General features: G+C 39.3%; 2 protein-coding genes across 3 annotated transcripts; both read left to right on the top strand.

Annotated features, from left to right (window-relative positions):
- Positions 1 to 3,566: 3,566 nt before the first annotated feature.
- prkacbb (protein kinase, cAMP-dependent, catalytic, beta b) lies at positions 3,567 to 14,375 on the top strand. Of its 2 annotated transcripts, XM_010885383.3 has the most exons (11): positions 3,567 to 3,912; positions 6,598 to 6,606; positions 10,557 to 10,618; positions 10,884 to 11,012; positions 11,826 to 11,924; positions 12,035 to 12,117; positions 12,263 to 12,389; positions 12,492 to 12,587; positions 12,709 to 12,831; positions 13,183 to 13,347; positions 13,618 to 14,375. In XM_010885383.3, the coding sequence occupies exons 1-11, from the start codon at positions 3,867 to 3,869 to the stop codon at positions 13,741 to 13,743; spliced, it is 1,065 nt and encodes a 354-aa protein (XP_010883685.1). In that variant the 5' UTR covers positions 3,567 to 3,866; the 3' UTR covers positions 13,744 to 14,375. The 2 variants fall into 2 exon arrangements, with proteins under 2 accessions (XP_010883685.1, XP_010883691.1); XM_010885389.3 differs by lacking the exon at positions 6,598 to 6,606.
- A 1,800-nt stretch (positions 14,376 to 16,175) lies between these two features.
- On the top strand, positions 16,176 to 17,887 carry exosc4 (exosome component 4). Its single transcript, NM_001310978.1, is given in 3 exon segments — positions 16,176 to 16,360; positions 16,787 to 16,993; positions 17,290 to 17,887. Coding segments are annotated over 3 exon segments (738 nt in total). The 5' UTR covers positions 16,176 to 16,189; the 3' UTR covers positions 17,650 to 17,887.

The raw sequence follows: 17,887 nt of genomic DNA, 5'->3' as shown, positions 1-17,887 counted from the left end.
TTTACTCAGTTAATGTTTGCAGCATAGAACACATGAAAACACATGAAACATAAAACAATTTAACTTGTTTATTTTGTCCAACAATAAGCAAATTATTCAGTCTTAAGAAAATAATATCACAGGCAAATGTAGTAGACAGCAATAAAAATAATTCTAATTCACTGTGCATGTTTGGTTTATTGTTAGTTAAGCAGCATGCACAACTTAGGCTGTAATGAAAAACAAGTGCTATCATATCATAGCAATTCATACTTGGTTTTTATTTAATTAAAAATGTTTAGGCACTCTGGGTCTTACCACTGGAACACCACCTGTTTCAGAATTGGCTAAAGTTGTAGTTGTGGTTGTTGAAACTTTGGTCAAAGCTGTCATAGGTTATTGTTGTGGCAGTGGTTGGGGTCATGGATGTGATGTAGGCTGTGGCATTGGCTGGAGCAGAAGTAGGCCTAGAGTCATTAGCGTCTGCTGTGTCATCCCCAGATCTCACAGTTGGGTATTTGGACCTTAAATCCATGAGGGGATTAGCTGTTGATCCTTCAACAGTAGACAGATGGATAAAATTTTTTTTGTAAAGGTGGTCCAAATATTGTTCCTTTATCATGTTCACTCATTTTGCACATCTCTTGCTGTCCATACACAAACTGAATTTTGATATAGATCTACCTCATACCCAGAATTATGTTGTTATAACTATGTTGTTATTCATTTAGATACTTTGTGAAGGTAAATAAATAGCATTTACAAATGATACATGTATGATTAAATGAGACCCATTGAAAAATATTTAATAATTTAAAGATAATAGCTATGTGTCCTAAATGTTTCATCATGAATGTAATCTAGCTAAACGGCTTTGAAAACATAATTAAAACTGAAGAGAAGGCATACATATTCGATTCCACAATTTTTGGGGAAATTATATTTAGTTATGTATTGTGACATCTGACAACTGTTAAGCATCTGTGGTGAAAGATTTTTCATTCCGATTTCACGGTTGACTAAATCTCTGTGATTTCCTCTTGCTCAAAAGTGATTCATGTGAATTCAGCTTCTAGAGGAGTGATTCAGTACACACAGTTCAAGGAAAAGTTGTGTTCAAAAAGAACGAATCGTTCATGATTCACAAATCAATAGTTCAAAGCACAAAGCCAAACATCAGGAACCTGTAAGCCCATCCATGCATGACTAATTTCCCATTTTATTCTCTGGAATATCAGTAGTTAGAGGTTTAATCATCCTTATAACTATCCTCTAATGCTATCCCACCCACTCTCCCTCTAGGTTGGGACAGTGTCAGAAGGCCCACCTGGGACATGGGACAATGGCATGTGCCTGAGAAAACTTCATCATAGTGAATCACTGTGACATAATTTACAAGTAATGAATTTACATAATTTACTATACTAAACGTCTGGCATAGAAATGTTCCCCCAATGGCTCTACTTTAATTCATTGAAAACCAAATCTTATTTTGGAAACGAATGGCGCTTTTCCACTGCATGGTACTGGCTCGTCTCAACTCGCCTCTACCCGCTTTTTAACAAAAACTACAGCTTTCTCTAATGACGCGTTCCATTTGTACTCGGAGGTCGAAATTTCCGAGTTCCAAGTCAGATGTTTCAAGTCGGAATTCGGAAAGTCGGAGCAATCCCATTAGCCCGGAGTTTGTAATCCAAGATGGCAGCACCCTATGCCATTTAGCAGACTACTGTTATAAATTATATAGGAAAATTATATTTATAGTTACTTTACAATATTCTGTAGAGTACTCGCCTGGTTAGGTTACAGGTTAGGTTACCGGTTATGGGATGGCCGATTAAAATGTGGTCAAACATTTTTCTACACAATGAAATTTTTGATACAAGGTGCTGCCATCTTGGATTACAAACTCGGGGCTAGTTCCGACTTTCCAAGTTGGAATTCCGACTTTCCGAGTTGGAATTCCGACTTGAGGGGACGTTCTACTTGAAACATCCGACTTTGAACTTGGAAATGTCGACCTCCGAGTACAAATGGAATTCCAACTGTACACTATGCGCCACAGACAAAACATACAAATAATTCTAACTACAAAGCAGCACCACAGATAACCAACTAGTTAGGTACTGTAACAGGATTATGAATGGTATGCTGCAGTGTGTGCAAACCTGGTCAAGAACTACAGGAAATGTATGATCTCCGTAATTGCAAACAAAGGTTTCTGTACCAAATATTAAGTTCTGCTTTTCTGATGTATCAAATACTGAAGTCATGCAATAAAATGCAAATTAATTACATAATTTATTTTTAGATTTTCTGGATTTTTGAGTGATTCCGTCACTTACAGTTGAAGAGTACCTATGATAATAATTACAGACTTCTACATGCTTTGTAAGTGGGAAAACCTGCAAAACCGGCAGTGTATCAAATACTTGTTCTCCCCACTCTATGTACAAGTGGAATGTATAGAAGTGCAATGAATTCAAATACATTACATATGGCAATTGTAAATGTTCAATGTGCAATGGAAAATATGCACATTTACAGAACATTTACAAGCATTAAGTATAATGTATGTACAAGTGGGATAAATACTTGTGCAGGTACAAGTGGCAATTCTCAATGGCATTCTGAATTTGCAATCAAGGCAAATTGAAGGAGTAGGGTGGCATGTGCAACTGAAATGCAGGGACAGCAGCAGCAGTGCGGTTCCTGGGGTAGACATGTGTATGTAACAATTGAAAATGCAGGTACAGTGGCAGTTGTAAATGTGCAATTACGGCAATTTTAAGGTGCAAGTCGGCATGTGCAAATGAAATATAGGAATAGCAGTAATGGCATGTACCTGTAGGCAACTGAAATCTTCCTTATCAGACTTTGTAAGGCAGTGACAGAGTCCATTGGTACAAAAGGTGGGTATGGTTAGTGATGGGTCACAGAGATCAGCAGGGTTACAGAAGATTGAAAGAAACTGTTCCTGAGCCTGCTGGTATGAGAACGGAGAGACCTGTACTGCCTGCCTGATGGAAGGAGGGCAAACAGTTTGTGGCATGGATGTGAAGGGTCCCTGGTGATGCCGCGTGCCCTGTGCAGAAACTGCTTGCGCTGGATGTCTACGATGGCTGGGAGCTGGGTACCCATGATGTGCTGGGTGGTTTTCACCTCCCATTGCAGGGCTTTCTGGTTGGCTATGGGGCAACCACCAAACCACACTGTGGCGTTTGTCATAATGCTTTAGATTGTGCAGCGGTAGAAGTTCACAAGGATCTTGGAAGACAGGAGTGCGGGAAAGATGGAAGTCTTCACAGAATCTAGAACTTACTTCACAGCATTCATTGAAAAGCTTATCTGTACAATTCGGATTGTGAAAGGAGAAATGTCAGGCAATATTTTAGTTTATTGGCAACATAATGAATCAGGGTTAAAGAATGAAACATAGTCCTAATGAAGAATTGTTTCAGCCAGATAGTTTTCGGTTTCAGAACTTAGTCATGTTTTACGACCAGACACTCCTGCACAGTAGGTGGCGTGATTCAAAACGTTTGTTTGCGGAACGCCAGTACACGAAGAAGTCGGACATCTCTTCTCACGGAACGTATTTGACCAAGCAATCAACAGTCAGTGAATGCTTTCGAGAGAAGTGTGAGAAGTGACCGCTAGCTGCATGTCAGCGAGATAAAGAAGAACCAGGAAGGGGGATAGCTATAGAAGTGGGTTGTGAACGAGAATTTTGGCTTCCTCTTTCATATTGGATTCTAACATATCTAAATACACCTACATTGACGATTTTAGCTACGAGGAATACGAGGGAAACACCACTCAACAGCTGTAGCTAGCCAGCTACCGCCATCGCCCGCAGTCTGAGCGATCGCCGTGTCTTCCATACGATGGGAAACGCTGCTACCGCCAAGAAAGGCAACGAGCTGGAGAGCGGTGAGTTGAGACGATTGCTGAGTATAGTCTATATAATTAGGTACCGTTAGTTTGTTAGCATGCTAGCCTAGATACATTTGCTAGCTATATTTATAGACAGCCGTTTATTGGCAATCGGGAGAGCGCACTCTTGTATCCCTGATGTGAACTTTTACACGAATAGCACTGACACTTCTACATTTTTTCCTAGCATGGTATTGTGGTTGTTCTGTAAATTAACCTCCGGTAGCTATCTTGCTACAAGTAATGTGTAACTAAATGATTACAATCTGGACCTGATCAAGAGGCCTATCTTGCTGCTAACTTTAGCTAGCCAGTTGGCTAACGTTAGTTTGAAATGGCCTAAAACGCAAAACAGTGTTGCTATAGTTATGTTGTCGTGTTAGCTGCCAATGATAATGTCATTATTTGGTGGACTTACAATGGAGTTATAACGCAATTGCAAAGCCAGTCTCAAGTAAGATAACGTTTGGTGTTAGCAACAGGGGGATTAGCTGGTAAAGGGCCTAACCCCAGCCACTATCTTGTTATCGTATCCTGACAGAATAGCTTGCTAGCTAACAATGTACATGTAGATAGCTAGCTAGCTTTCTATTTGTTTTGCCATTCTGCTGCAAGGACCTACTTATTTAACATTAATTAGATATTACAAAACCAACCTGATATTTCAAAACCAGAGTACTGTATAGCCAACCCGTTTTGATCATCTGACGTGTGGTGGACCATAACGTTATTGAGACCTGTTTTGATATTGTGTTAATGTGACTGCTGTTTTTGCCAACTTGCATTATTCTTGGCTAGATAGATATTCAGTAATCAATCCAGCTGCAAGTATAAAGTTATGGTCAGATCGTTTTTTTAATGTGAAATCAACCAAACTCAGCATAAGTTGAGTAGGAGTTTGGCATGACCTCATTGCTTCTAACCTCATATTTTAGTCTTAAGGCACTTCAGTGCATACAGCTTTCCCTCTACGCTCAAAGCCAGCTCACCACTAAGTAGTGACCAAATATGGTGAAGAAATGACAAATGCTCTCTTCCCATTCATAAAACCGAACCCTTATTACTACCTCCCCAAGTGATTTATCTCATGTCCAGGTTTAGGGGCTTTGATTATTCTTACTGATGTGAACATCCACACAGACAGACATACAGCACAGTTTGTCATTGACAGGAACGGCTTGTCAACAGACCTTCGTCAGAGGATAAGGGGAATTACAAGCTTTGACGCAACTAGCCCATGAGCTATATTACTTTGCAATGGAACACTGAGGTATAAATGCGTATAATCAATGCACAACATGTGCTTAATCTAGAGTGTTTCCTCGCAAAGGTTCTAACATTTAGGAATATGGAAACAGTGGTTTTTGTCTAGTTCAAAAAGTGTGTGAACTGCTTGCAAAGTAATCTCTCAGTGGGTCCAGGAAATACCGCTCTCTATGAGAGTTTGCATATTATGTTCCCTCCACAATGTTTTCTAGACTAAAATGTATGGTATAATTTTAACTTGAAACATATTTATGGTCGGTAGTAATGTAATGCATCTGGATCATTTAAGTTTTGTCACTTTACGATGCTGTTAATCTGTTCATATGAGATTTATTGAAGTGTTGGAAGAGACCAGGCAGAGGCACAGGAACCTGGCCAGCCTCAGGTATCTTCCCAGTCTCAGAAGGATAGCGGTGTTCTTTGATCTGATCAGTGCAACCCAAAGCCTGCTCTGTGCTATGTTTTCTTGCTAGTGTTGACTTGACATAAACCCCAGACTCCCAGGCTTGAAGTGTTAAACCTGTCTAAGCTGACACGGTGCCCTGAGCTGCTGCTACAGATTTCTCTGGCCTGTTGCTCTTTACAGGGTTAATAGCCCATGTTTGTGTTGTGATAGCCGGCTAACTTCTTACCTACTCTGTCTTGGCTTGGCTCTTGGGGGTGATGTCAGAACATTCACAGTTTGACAGGGATGACGGGATGTGGGATCCCAGAAATAAAGCTTGCAGGATATACTAATTATGGCACTACAGCTTGTTGTATCAGCGTTCCATGTCACACCAGTCCATGTTTTTAGAGAGAAAACTCACATTTACAGTAGAAAACCTACTTTAGTCAAACCAGTTTTAGATATTAGCTTAGTAGCACTCTTCTCAAAACTGTACTGATGTGTACATTGTTCTACAATACTGGACACTTGGGTCACCAGGTCATCTGGCTTCGTTAAACAATTCAATATTTGGTCACATGAGTTCAATAGGTGGTCTCATTGTCCCCTGTGCTAGTCAGGCCAGGATTATGTGGGATGTTTATCACAAAGTAGCCTATATAAATAAAACAAAAATAACCGCACATTGATTAAAGCATTTTTCAGTCTGCTACATCTTTGTATTTGTACAGAATTTATTCCTGGTCACATCATTTTGTTATGTCTGTTGTGAGTTTTTTGCCCACAGGAGTCAGTTTAACAACCGTTTTTATTACACTCTTGTGCTTTTTTGTGTCAAACTAAATTACAGGAGAAGAATAAGATCTGTGTTACTGTCTTTGCTGGCAACTCCAATTGTTCCTCACTGCACATGGTCCATGTTTGTTGATCTGATATACTTGTTAGTACATAAATCTCTTTCTGTCTTTCTTCCACATCATCCCATCCATGTGGGTGATTGTTCCTGCAAATCCTTGGGTGAACTATAGAGACTTTTGGTATGCCCATTCTTCCACCAGATGCCCAAAATGACAGAAGTTTGAACCCTGCACCCATTGATTCTGTTGTAAATGAACCCAAGCTTGCCTTGTAGTAGTGATTCAGTGTAAGCGTCGATCAATGTTTCGCCAAAAACATTACCTAAACCTGTGTTTTTGTCATCTGCATTCTGTCATTCTGGAAATCTGCTGTCTGCTGTATTTTTCCATGTATGTTGGTTTGTCCTTGCTCGTCAAAAGCATTGCTAGGTTTAATACTGTGAGTGTCATAGCCTTCCCTTGAACAGTATTAGGCCATAATGGTATGGAGATAGATTGTAGTGAGTCACAAATACACAATGCAACTGACAAATAAAGATCACTGTCAAGAAATACATGCATATAGTTTCCCAAACATGTTAAAATAAAAACAAATTCTGAATCGTTAACAAAAACAAAGGATGGTTAGCAAAGTAACGTAAGACCATTTTTATGCTTGAACATGTTTTTGTGAACGTTACTTTGTCACCTTTGTACAGATTTGTAACTTGGATTATAATTGTGAGTGGCCTTACATATTTGAGAGTTGCTCCACATATCTGTCAGGGCTGCTACATATTTGTGAGTAGTGTTGCATAATTGTGAGTCTCATTTTACGGATCAGTTTCATATGGAATCCAGATTAGGACCTCCTAAGTTCTGGTTGTGCTTAGTCTCCAGAACCCCTATATGTTTGGTATGTGTTTTCAAAAATAACACCACATAATTACTTGTATAAATAAAGTGTCTGGTAGATTAATTTATATTCACACATTTTACAATTCTATGTAATGGGGTGAAATGGTTAAGCATCCTTTCAGCCCAGGTTATGTGTTTCAGTAGTCGCTAAGTAAAAAAAGAAAAGGGTTGCTGTAGGAAGATTGAACCATTCCATTAGAGGGATAGGCAGTCAAGTTTCTCAGAAATATTTTCCCATAGAAATAACTGCTGTAGCATTAAAATATGTAAATATACTGCTCTGTACAGGTCGATACAATCATTTTATTCAATATAAGACTACCCTATTTGCATGTCGGTTAAGTTTGAATCTGTATAATTTTGATGCAAAAGTTTAAACATAGAAAATGATTAAATGCATGATTCAGTTATATCGAGGTATTATTGTGAAAGTGCATATCTATTACTTTCCAAAAATAAGGCGTGCATTTTCGTGTTTTACAATATGTGATGAAACCCCAAGGGAGATGTTCAGATTATGATAATAATCACAATAAACACAGTTTCTGATTATGGACGTTTGGTAGCTACAGTAGTCAGCTTTGCTCAATGTGTAGCTATCATGTTGCTTTAACTACCTCTGGCATGAAGTAACATTACATTAGCTCGTTAGCTCATCTCTTCCTCGGCTAGATCACATTGTCCATTAGGTGACTTGTGTAACCGACTGCAGATTGAGGCAAAAAAAACTCTCATATACCAGGATCTTGAGTTGATAGCTTTAATGTCGGATGTAGCAGAAAGATATCTCAGTAAATAACAGGGTTTTGACAAGACTCACAGCATTCACTGCTCATCAGTTGCCTCTTTGGACGCTTGTTTGATCACAGTGTTAATGTACAATCAGATATAGGCGAAAACATGAGTAGATAAAAGAAATAAAACGGATACTGCAGAGTGACATTCTAGTAGCAGAAATATATCACAGTAAATAAGAGTTTTCACAACATGGTCACTGCATTCACTAATGGGACAGAGTACATGATATCTTACAGCTAAGTGCAAAATATTTCCAGGTTACACACAATAATCCAAAGGGACTATAAAACCTTCATAGCATTCAAACATATTTTACTATTTTGTTAAGTTCAATGGAAAATAAAGAGCGAAACTAATGCATATTGAATATCTAAATGCATTGGAGTTGCTAAACTGAGGCCATACCAACACATGCTAGCTAAACATTTGATGGTCCGTCTATCCTCCACAGCCAGCTACACTTGTCGATTTATGAACTATTGACAGATCACAATGCATACGTCTTGAGTAGTAAGGAAGCAAAATAATCTTATACACTTAGACTGCACATTAATGTTTCAGGGTAGTAATACTTTATAAATAATGATATCATCACAAAGAGTTACTTAATGCATATAGCATAAGCATTTACCAATCTTAGGTTTCGAGGTGCGTTCAAATCCCAGAACAAAGACACGGTTTGGATGTCGCCCTTTTGGCCTCTCTCTCTTTCAGTCAAGAAAATTTATATTTACAGTTACACCGTAACAAGTATATACTTGTGGTGTATCTTCACCACATTTATCCTATTATTTCAGTGTGGCTGTACCCCAGACCATGGCTTTTTCTAAACAGTCTTTCCCCTCATCAATTTCCCCCCACTATTTGATTGCTTAAATTAGTGATGACAAACAAATACTTGAGAAGAAGGTTTCAGGCCGTACATGTCATCTCAATGACAACAGAAAATATAGAAAGATGTGGTCTGAAGTAACTTTATAATTTTTTGCTAGTCTGTTTATACATCTAGTGAAGCACTGATGGTGATATTCATACGACAATAATATGGGTATTGAGACATTAGCTGCTGTATAAGGACATTTCCTTCCTACAGTAGTCAGCTTTGCTCAATGTGAAGCTAGCTTAATTCTTTTTTTAACTACCTCTGGAATGCAGTAACAATACATTATCTTATTTCATCCTCGGCTAGATTATATTGTCTATTAGGACTTGACTGAGTAAAAAGACTGGCAATATTCAATAAGCTAACTGGGTGATGAATACTTGATAGTCATCTGTGACCGACATACATCTGACATGTTCAAAGTCAATAATTGTCTTGATCATTTTGAAAATTCACTCCGGACAATGCTGGTGAGCTGTAGAAATCTACGACATACAGCCTAAAATTATGCTGAATTGTAAAATGTGTGAACATGAAACATACTTATTACCCCAAACTTTATTTACACAAGTAATGATGTTGCTCTGTTATAAAAAGTTTTTTTTAAACATTTAAGCGTTCTGGTGACTAAGCATAACCAGAAATGAAGAAGGTCTAATTTGGATTCCATATGATCAGTAAAATCCAACTCACAAATATGTAGCGGCCCTGACCAATATTTGGAGCAACTCACAAATGTAATGCAAGTTACAAATCTGCAAAATGCAGATGACAAATGCTGTAACATTCAAAAAAACAAACATGTATACATGATAAAATTGTCTTGCAGGAATTTGCTACTCATCCTTTGTTTTTGTTAACAGTGCATCATTTGTTTTTGCATTTTGACATGTTTGTGAAACTGTGTATATATTTCTTGACAGTGACTTTTATTTGACAGCTGCATTATGTTTTTGTGACTCGCTGTGTATATTTGTGACTCGTTACTTACAAGTTTACAACATTTTGATAGATTTCTATCTCCATAATAATGCACAGTGCAGAAAGTGATGCACAAGAGCTCTGCATGCTTCCAAAGAGCCCAGCCTCTTCTGTCTGGTGAATTTTTACATCCCTCTCCATTTCAAAAAGAGAAACATGACATGAGGCTCTTGGCATCACTTCTTACTTAGACTGCCTGTCTTGGTTGGTGTGTATGTGTTTTATTTATAATTAGAAAGAGAAAACTGTTTTGTTGGTTTTCCTCTGTACTCTGTACATTTTGTGGATGTTTTAATGCATACGGGAGTGTGGTTACTAACCACGTTGCCTAATTATCGTGCTTAGTTACTTGAACCTTACCCGTCTTTGTCTCCACTGAGTCCCATTTCGTACTAATTTTGTTACAGTTGATCCTCAGCACCGTTCTAGAATTCCCACTTATGGTTCCATTAATATTTCCTTTGTACTTTATTGCCCGCTCCATGCAAACTCATTCCCAAGTCATTAACTTAGGAATTAATAATTGACTTTCAGTGTGCTAATTGTGCCTTTTTGTTTGTCTTCCATACAGTAAAAGAGTTCCTAGCTAAAGCCAAAGAAGACTTCTTACGGAAATGGGAATGTCCACCGCAGGTCAGATGTTTTTAATGCACTGAGGCCTGAAGCCCTAAACTACAGAGTTTAGGGACTCTCCGATTAAGTCTTTATGTGACTTGTTGTTTCCTGTTCTATGCCTTCTTCTTAACCATTTTGGTTGATAAAGTCAAAGGTTCCTCCCCAATGTATTTTGAAAAGGAAACAGAGAGTATATGAGAGGAATCTCTGGAGTTCAGCTGAGCCATGGTACTGTATATACATTAGGAAATCCATTTCCTGTGTTTTGTTTTTCCCATTCCAGAGCATGACGGGCCTAGATGACTTTGACAGGCTAAAGACCCTGGGTACAGGCTCATTCGGAAGAGTCATGCTCGTCAAACATAAAGGAACAGAGCAGTTCTTTGCCATGAAAATACTGGACAAGCAAAAGGTTGGTGCCCTTTGAAACACAATGCCGGAGAAATAGCTACTTTATGACCAAACCAGGCATTTTCTTTGCTTTGGGACGAGGACGAAGATGAGCTATTATAAAGCATTCAAAGGGCCACCCTGAACCCCGGTTAAACTTGCTCATCCCATGTATGTCTCCACCCTGAACCCCGGTTAAATGTACTCATCCCATGTATGTCTCCACCCTGAACCCCGGTTAAACTAACTCATCCCATGTATGTCTCCACCCTGAACCCCGGTTAAACTCACTCATCCCATGTATGTCTCCACCCTGAACCCCGGTTAAACTAACTCATCCCATGTATGTCTCCACCCTGAACCCCGGTTAAACTCACTCATCCCATGTATGTCTCCACCCTAAACCCCGGTTCAGTCAGTCTTTAACTTCTACCAGTTTAAATAGACCCTAGACAAATGATGAAAGGTAATGTTGATATTAATACTATTAATAATTAGAATATTAGTAATGCTACCACTACTCCAACTACTAATAGTAACAGTACTAATAATGAATGAACCAGTCTAGATGTTATATGAAGCATTACATAAGTGTAATAGTGTAATGTTGGGACCGGTCAGCGTTAATGTCTGCCCCGCTCCTTCGATCAGTAGCAAAGATATAATCTGAGCTGTTTGTGTCTTGATTATTATACTTTAGTTCTTTTCATTAGTAAATTGGAAAGCAACATCAAAATTCTTCAACATCTGTTTTGTCACACCATCCCTAACAGTGCAATTATGTTTGGGGAATTGGCCAATGAAGACATCTAATGGTCACTTCTTTGTCTATTAGGTGGTGAAACTCAAGCAAATAGAACACACGCTAAACGAGAAGAGAATATTGCAGGCTGTCTCTTTTCCCTTCCTTGTCCGACTTGAGTATGCCTTCAAGGTACAGTTCAGTTGGAATAAAATGTCATGCTGTCTTATCAATCTGGCCTTTTTTATTTTTCTCTGGAAAGATCATCTCCATTTCTTGTTTATGTTTGTGTCCCTCAACAGGACAACTCCAATTTGTACATGGTGATGGAGTATGTTCCAGGAGGAGAGATGTTCTCACATCTAAGACGAATCGGAAGATTCAGGTGTGTGTCGGTCATTCAATACCAAATGGTTGACTAGGCTACATTATATTAACTCACTTTTCGAAGTTGGTGTTCATGTGGTTAAACTCTTTCCTTTTGGCCCTTCTATCATCAATCTGTGAATTCTTCTTTCCATTCTATACAGTGAACCGCATGCACGGTTTTACGCAGCCCAGATAGTACTGACGTTTGAGTACCTCCATTCATTAGACCTTATCTACAGAGATTTGAAGCCTGAGAACCTTCTCATCGACCAGCACGGCTATATCCAGGTTTGCGCTTGAAGCGGATGCTAATGACCGATGCTAAAGCCAATGACAAACCTTGTTTTAAACCTATGTACATTACTGACTGTACATACTCTTGGCGGCCAGGTAACAGACTTTGGGTTTGCCAAGCGGGTAAAAGGCAGAACATGGACGTTGTGTGGAACTCCAGAGTACCTGGCGCCTGAGATCATCCTCAGCAAGGTGAAAAGCGTGATACGCACTCAAGACATCAAGTTACTCTTAAGACCGGCAACATTGTTGCCACAAACGTAGGACTGACAATTGGATGTTGTGAACGACTTTGTCATTGTGCTGTGTGTAGGGCTATAACAAAGCAGTGGACTGGTGGGCCCTGGGGGTCCTTATATATGAGATGGCTGCAGGATACCCTCCCTTCTTTGCTGACCAGCCCATTCAGATCTATGAGAAGATTGTTTCTGGAAAGGTAAGGACAAATCTATTTTACATCCAGTCTGATAGTCATTTCTTAATAATGACATGAATTATTTTAAAAGCAGTCCTGTCCTTTTCCTGACCGGGTTAAATGCCGTGACAACACAGAACAATACAGTATGAAACCAATGATTGTTGCGACTGTCCATTACTGCTTTACAAAATAAAGTAATTGGTTCTTTACTCCACACAGTCTGAAATGGCATCTGCAGTTTAGCCATTTTTGAACACCAGGGCATTTCCCCAAAACAAACAGAAAAGTTGTGAAAAATAGACAGACAATGTTTTTGCTGAAAGTGGAGCAGAGAATCTGTTTCGCAACTAAAACATTTGGGTTTTCTAGGTCCGTTTTCCATCCCACTTCAGCTCTGACCTGAAGGACCTGCTGAGGAACCTCCTGCAGGTGGACTTGACCAAACGCTACGGCAACCTAAAGAATGGCGTCAACGATATTAAGGGTCACAAGTGGTTTGCCACAACGGACTGGATCGCTATCTACGAGAGGAAGGTATGTAGTCTACTGGCAGATGAGGACAACCAATGCAAAATGAATAGCTTTTTATAGTAACTAACCTTTATGAAACATCTTGATGTCCAGTAGCCCTCCCCTGTACATTTTAGTTTTTGCAACAATAGTGTGCTTTATATTGCAGCAAAGTGAGGATTTCTGTTTTATCCACTAGAACAACTTCACAAAGCAGTTTGCTGAAAGAATTCTTCTGTGAATAATCGGTCTTTGTCTTCCTGTAACTCTGCTGCTGGTGCTGTCTGTTTTCAGGTGGAGGCCCCGTTCATACCAAAGTGTCGAGGCGCAGGAGACACGAGCAACTTTGACGACTATGAGGAGGAGGAGATTCGCGTCTCCGTAACGGAAAAATGCGCAAAGGAGTTTTCCGAGTTTTAGAACGTGTGAACATGGATATATCAGGGCTAAACACATGAAAAATAAGGGGATCTTTGCACTCTTCTAAAGACTTGGGGTTGGAGCAGAGACCATTGTTCAACTATTACTTCGTAGTTCCTTCATTCCACAAGGCTGAATGAGGTCGCCATGATCCTTGGGTGCCGATGATAACACCTTCACTGTCACACACACCTGCATATTTAAGCAGACATGTCACCTTTTTTTTTTTTTTATTCTCTACTCACTCTGTTTTTGAACTTTGAAGCAGTTATTGTTGTCTTGGATGTTGTGCTCCCCTTTAAAGATGTGATTTATTTTTATTTTAGGAGGAAAACCAGAAACAGTAACTATGAGACAACGGCCAATTATATTGTTACGTCCACACAGTGTAACTTCAAACCAACTTGTCTGTGCTAGTATCACACATGGTTGTGTGGGTTTTGTAGGGCATTTTCTCTAGTTGTCAACTGTTTGTTTTTTTGGTCTGTTACATGTTTGAGATGCTTTTCAAGACAAAATTACCTTGACCTAGAATTCTTTGGCCGGCTATCAGATATCGTGTTTATCCACTGTGTATAATGTTTGTCACCAAGTAAAACATTTAAAACACATTTACCTTTTAAGCGCCAAAATTCAACAAATTGATAGATAGAGGAAGACGGTTCCTTCTTTTCCTGGCCTTTTTGTTAAGAGCCAATTTAAACAGCCCCACAAAGCACCCATTCTCAGGCCCATTGATATTCTGGCCCTATAACAGGAAGTCACTGCAAAGAATGGTGATCTCAACTACAGAACATTACAAAATGGTGATCTTAGTCTCTGTTTGGGCCAGATTCTTTTTATTCATTTGTCTCTCTTTATTTAACAAATTACTTTTTTTAAAGTGCTTTTTGGTCTCTAAGATGTCAGGTCTGCTGATTTAAAGTTATGAAAGACCCTATGGGCCAGTTTCACATGCACAGATTCAGCCTAGTCTAGGACAAGAAAAATCAAGTTCAATAGTAAACTACATTGAGCTTTTTTTTTTTTTTGTCCTAACTGGCCTTATAAGTTGCTTTGTGAAACTGAAGCTCCAGGTGCGTTAATATTAATTCAAAACCTTGGTCTTCTTAAATTGATTGAGTGTGTATATTGTTGTGGGTTTTGCCTCAACATTTTATTGTTATCAGTACACACTACTTAACAATATATTGATGCTATGCTGTTTTGCAAGCTTCTCCAAAGGGATCGCAAAACAATTTTTCCATGAGTTTCCCTTATTGCTGTTCTTGACCCTTGACCTCCCTCCTTTCCTTGTTTGTTTCATTCTTATGACAGAATGTAGAGTTGCAACTTATAGGTATGCATATTGTTAAAAATGCTTGATTTCAAGGTACATTTGTTTTCTTTCACAGACACATTGGCATAAAAACAAAAAAACAAGACTGCTCCTTTGTATCACATATAATCCAGTCATTGTTCAGCTCATTACATTATACGTATATGCATTGTTTCATATATATGTTTTTATTTATACACATTAGAGATGCTAATAAATTTTATTTTTAAAAGTGTAACGGTTTGGAACATACTTTGTAATTTTGTGGAGAACAGGACCGTTCATTTCTCTGGGAATTGCGTCTCTGGGCATTGCCTGTCCAACTAATAGAAATCAGTTTTACTATTATCTGAGACATGGCTTCATATCTCATCACAGAAAGGTATTACTAATACATTAAATTCGTTTTCTAGGTCTTCATTTCTGCTTGGCTTTTTGGCAAAAAAAATCGATTGTAGCCTCGTTTAATCAATTCATAATTTCTGCATTCAAATTAGATTTGCTTTGACATTTAATAAAATCATTTGAAAGGATTTGGGGCAATAAAGTATGAATGTAGATGATGGGATGTTCTGTTATAGCTACTGTATAATTCTCATGATCATTATATGAAGAAAATGTGTGCTACCGTATTCTTATGGCGGTGGGACGTGTGGAATCCAAACTGAAATTAAAGCCGGTTAATACAACGGTAACAACAGCTCTGATCCCGGTAGTGGTCCCTCTCACTGCTATTTGAGTAATGGCACTATTCTTGTAGTTATGAGTTACTGTCTACGGATATGGCTACTGGAAAATGTGCTGTTTCTAAAACTCAGCCGGGGGTGATTTCAGTGGTGGTAATAATCATAGACATAATAATTCCTGACACCAATCTGCTTCTGTGCCTGCGCTGGGCAGGACATGGTTGTTCGGATGTTTCCTGTCCTCTACCGCTCGGGTACAGAAGCCAATCCTTGAACTCAGACCAAATTTGATTTTGATTGGAAAATCAATGCCCTTACTCCGTTCCCAGCGACCGACCGTCATCTTTGGTTGCAATTGGATCCCGGTTATCAAATCCAGTTGGCGTGTGGGTAATGTAGTCTACAAAACACACGTGCGTAATTTTCCTGCGTCTGATCAAACATGGCAGGTCTAGAATTATTGTCAGATCAAGGATATCGTCTTGATGGAAGAAAAGCTACTGAATTGCGCAAAGTACAAGCTCGTATGGGTGTTTTTGCCCAAGCTGATGGATCTGCATACATAGAACAGGGAAATACCAAAGCGCTGGCAGTTGTGTATGGACCACATGAGGTACGTTTCTTACTAAACTAGCTTCCATAGCTAGCATGTTAAAAACGTTCGCTAGTTCCAGTGACTAATTTCAACAGGTAGCTAGTTAACAATTGTTTCGTAGAAGTATAGAATTTAGATTAATAACATGGAAATTGCTTACGTTAACTTAGTCAACATGCAATAATTACCCTAAATAGTTAGCTAAACATGTTCTGACTCCGGATTCTAAACTCAAGAGATTTGAAAGATCCACTGCTACAGACGTTCTCTTTTTAGGGCCAAGGTCACATTTCTTGGCATATTTAGGTTACATCATAAGAGAACTTGAGACTGTCTCGTTACCATTGCAGCTAAAATTCTAAGGTAACTGAAACTTCAGGTAGAGGCTTTGTAGCCTGAACCCAGCTGTGTGTATTGTCTAGTCAAATGTCTTCTGTTCTCAAGGTGCGAATGTCCCGCAGCAAGACCCTCCATGATCGTGCTGTCATCAACTGCCAGTACAGCATGGCAACCTTCAGTACAGCAGAGAGGAAAAGGAGACCCCACGGGGACCGCAAATCTACAGAGATGAGCCTACACCTCAAGCAGACGTTCGAGGCAGCAGTGTTAACTAATCTATACCCACGCTCTCAAATAGACATCTATGTCAAGGTACAAAACTGTTCCATACTGATGAACTATTAACTACAAGTTCATGAATGAGCTACAACAATACCCGATCTTTGTGATACCACTCAGATTTGGTTGAACTATGAAGTGGTCTGGGGTGGAGTCAAAAGCAATTCATAAAATGTTGAATGCAAGTTGTTTAGTAATATCCTGTTTTGGGACTTGCAACTAAGCAGACTACTTTAAAATGATGGCATGGATTCAGTTCAAGATGTTATTTAATCAAACCGAACACTGTGAAAATCAACTTAAATTTAAGTGAAACACTCTTCCCTCAGATCTTGCAGTCAGACGGAGGGAACTACAGCGCGTGCGTAAACGCTGCCACACTGGCAGTGATCGATGCAGGCATTCCAATGCGTGACTATGTGTGCGCTTGTACAGCCGGCTTTGTGGACGAGACACCGTTGGCAGACCTGTGTCATGCTGAAGAGAGTGGAGGGGGCACTTCGCTGGCCCTGGCACTACTACCCCGTGGTGGGCACATTGCCCTTCTACAGATGGATGCTCGACTTCACCAGGACCACTTAGAGACCCTGATGGAGGCAGCCATGACAGCCTGTAAGGGTGTCAGCAAAGTGTTGGACCAGGTGGTGCGGCAGCATCTTCAGGAAGTGTCTGCGCTGACCGGAGAGTGATGTGGGCTAATTTGGACTTCTGGTGAATTCTGGCCTGAGGTTAATGACCAGGGAGGATAGAGGAGCAAAGTATGCTTTTTTTTGTTGGTGTGATTTACACAGTCAAGAGTTTGTAATCAGTTCCTATAAAAAAGGACTTAAGCCTTAATGTATTATGTTTTTGAATAATATTAACTTGACCAAAATTATTTTTCAATATAAGAATGTGGGATTGAGTAAATTAATCAGAAAAGATTCT

Source organism: Esox lucius, chromosome 3 (genome assembly GCF_011004845.1).
Source record: "Esox lucius isolate fEsoLuc1 chromosome 3, fEsoLuc1.pri, whole genome shotgun sequence".
NCBI classification, from domain to species: Eukaryota; Metazoa; Chordata; class Actinopteri; order Esociformes; family Esocidae; genus Esox; species Esox lucius.
This window is presented reverse-complemented; position numbering and strand designations above follow the sequence as displayed.

Excerpts from the sequence above, each read along its gene's own strand:
- prkacbb (XM_010885383.3), top strand. The coding sequence starts at position 3,867 with ATGGGAAACGCTGCTACCGCCAAGAAAGGCAACGAGCTGGAGAGCG. Across the intron at positions 11,925-12,034 it reads GACTTGAGTATGCCTTCAAG|GACAACTCCAATTTGTACAT; the intron begins GTACAGTTCAGT and ends GTCCCTCAACAG. Across the intron at positions 12,390-12,491 it reads ACCAGCACGGCTATATCCAG|GTAACAGACTTTGGGTTTGC; the intron begins GTTTGCGCTTGA and ends CTTGGCGGCCAG.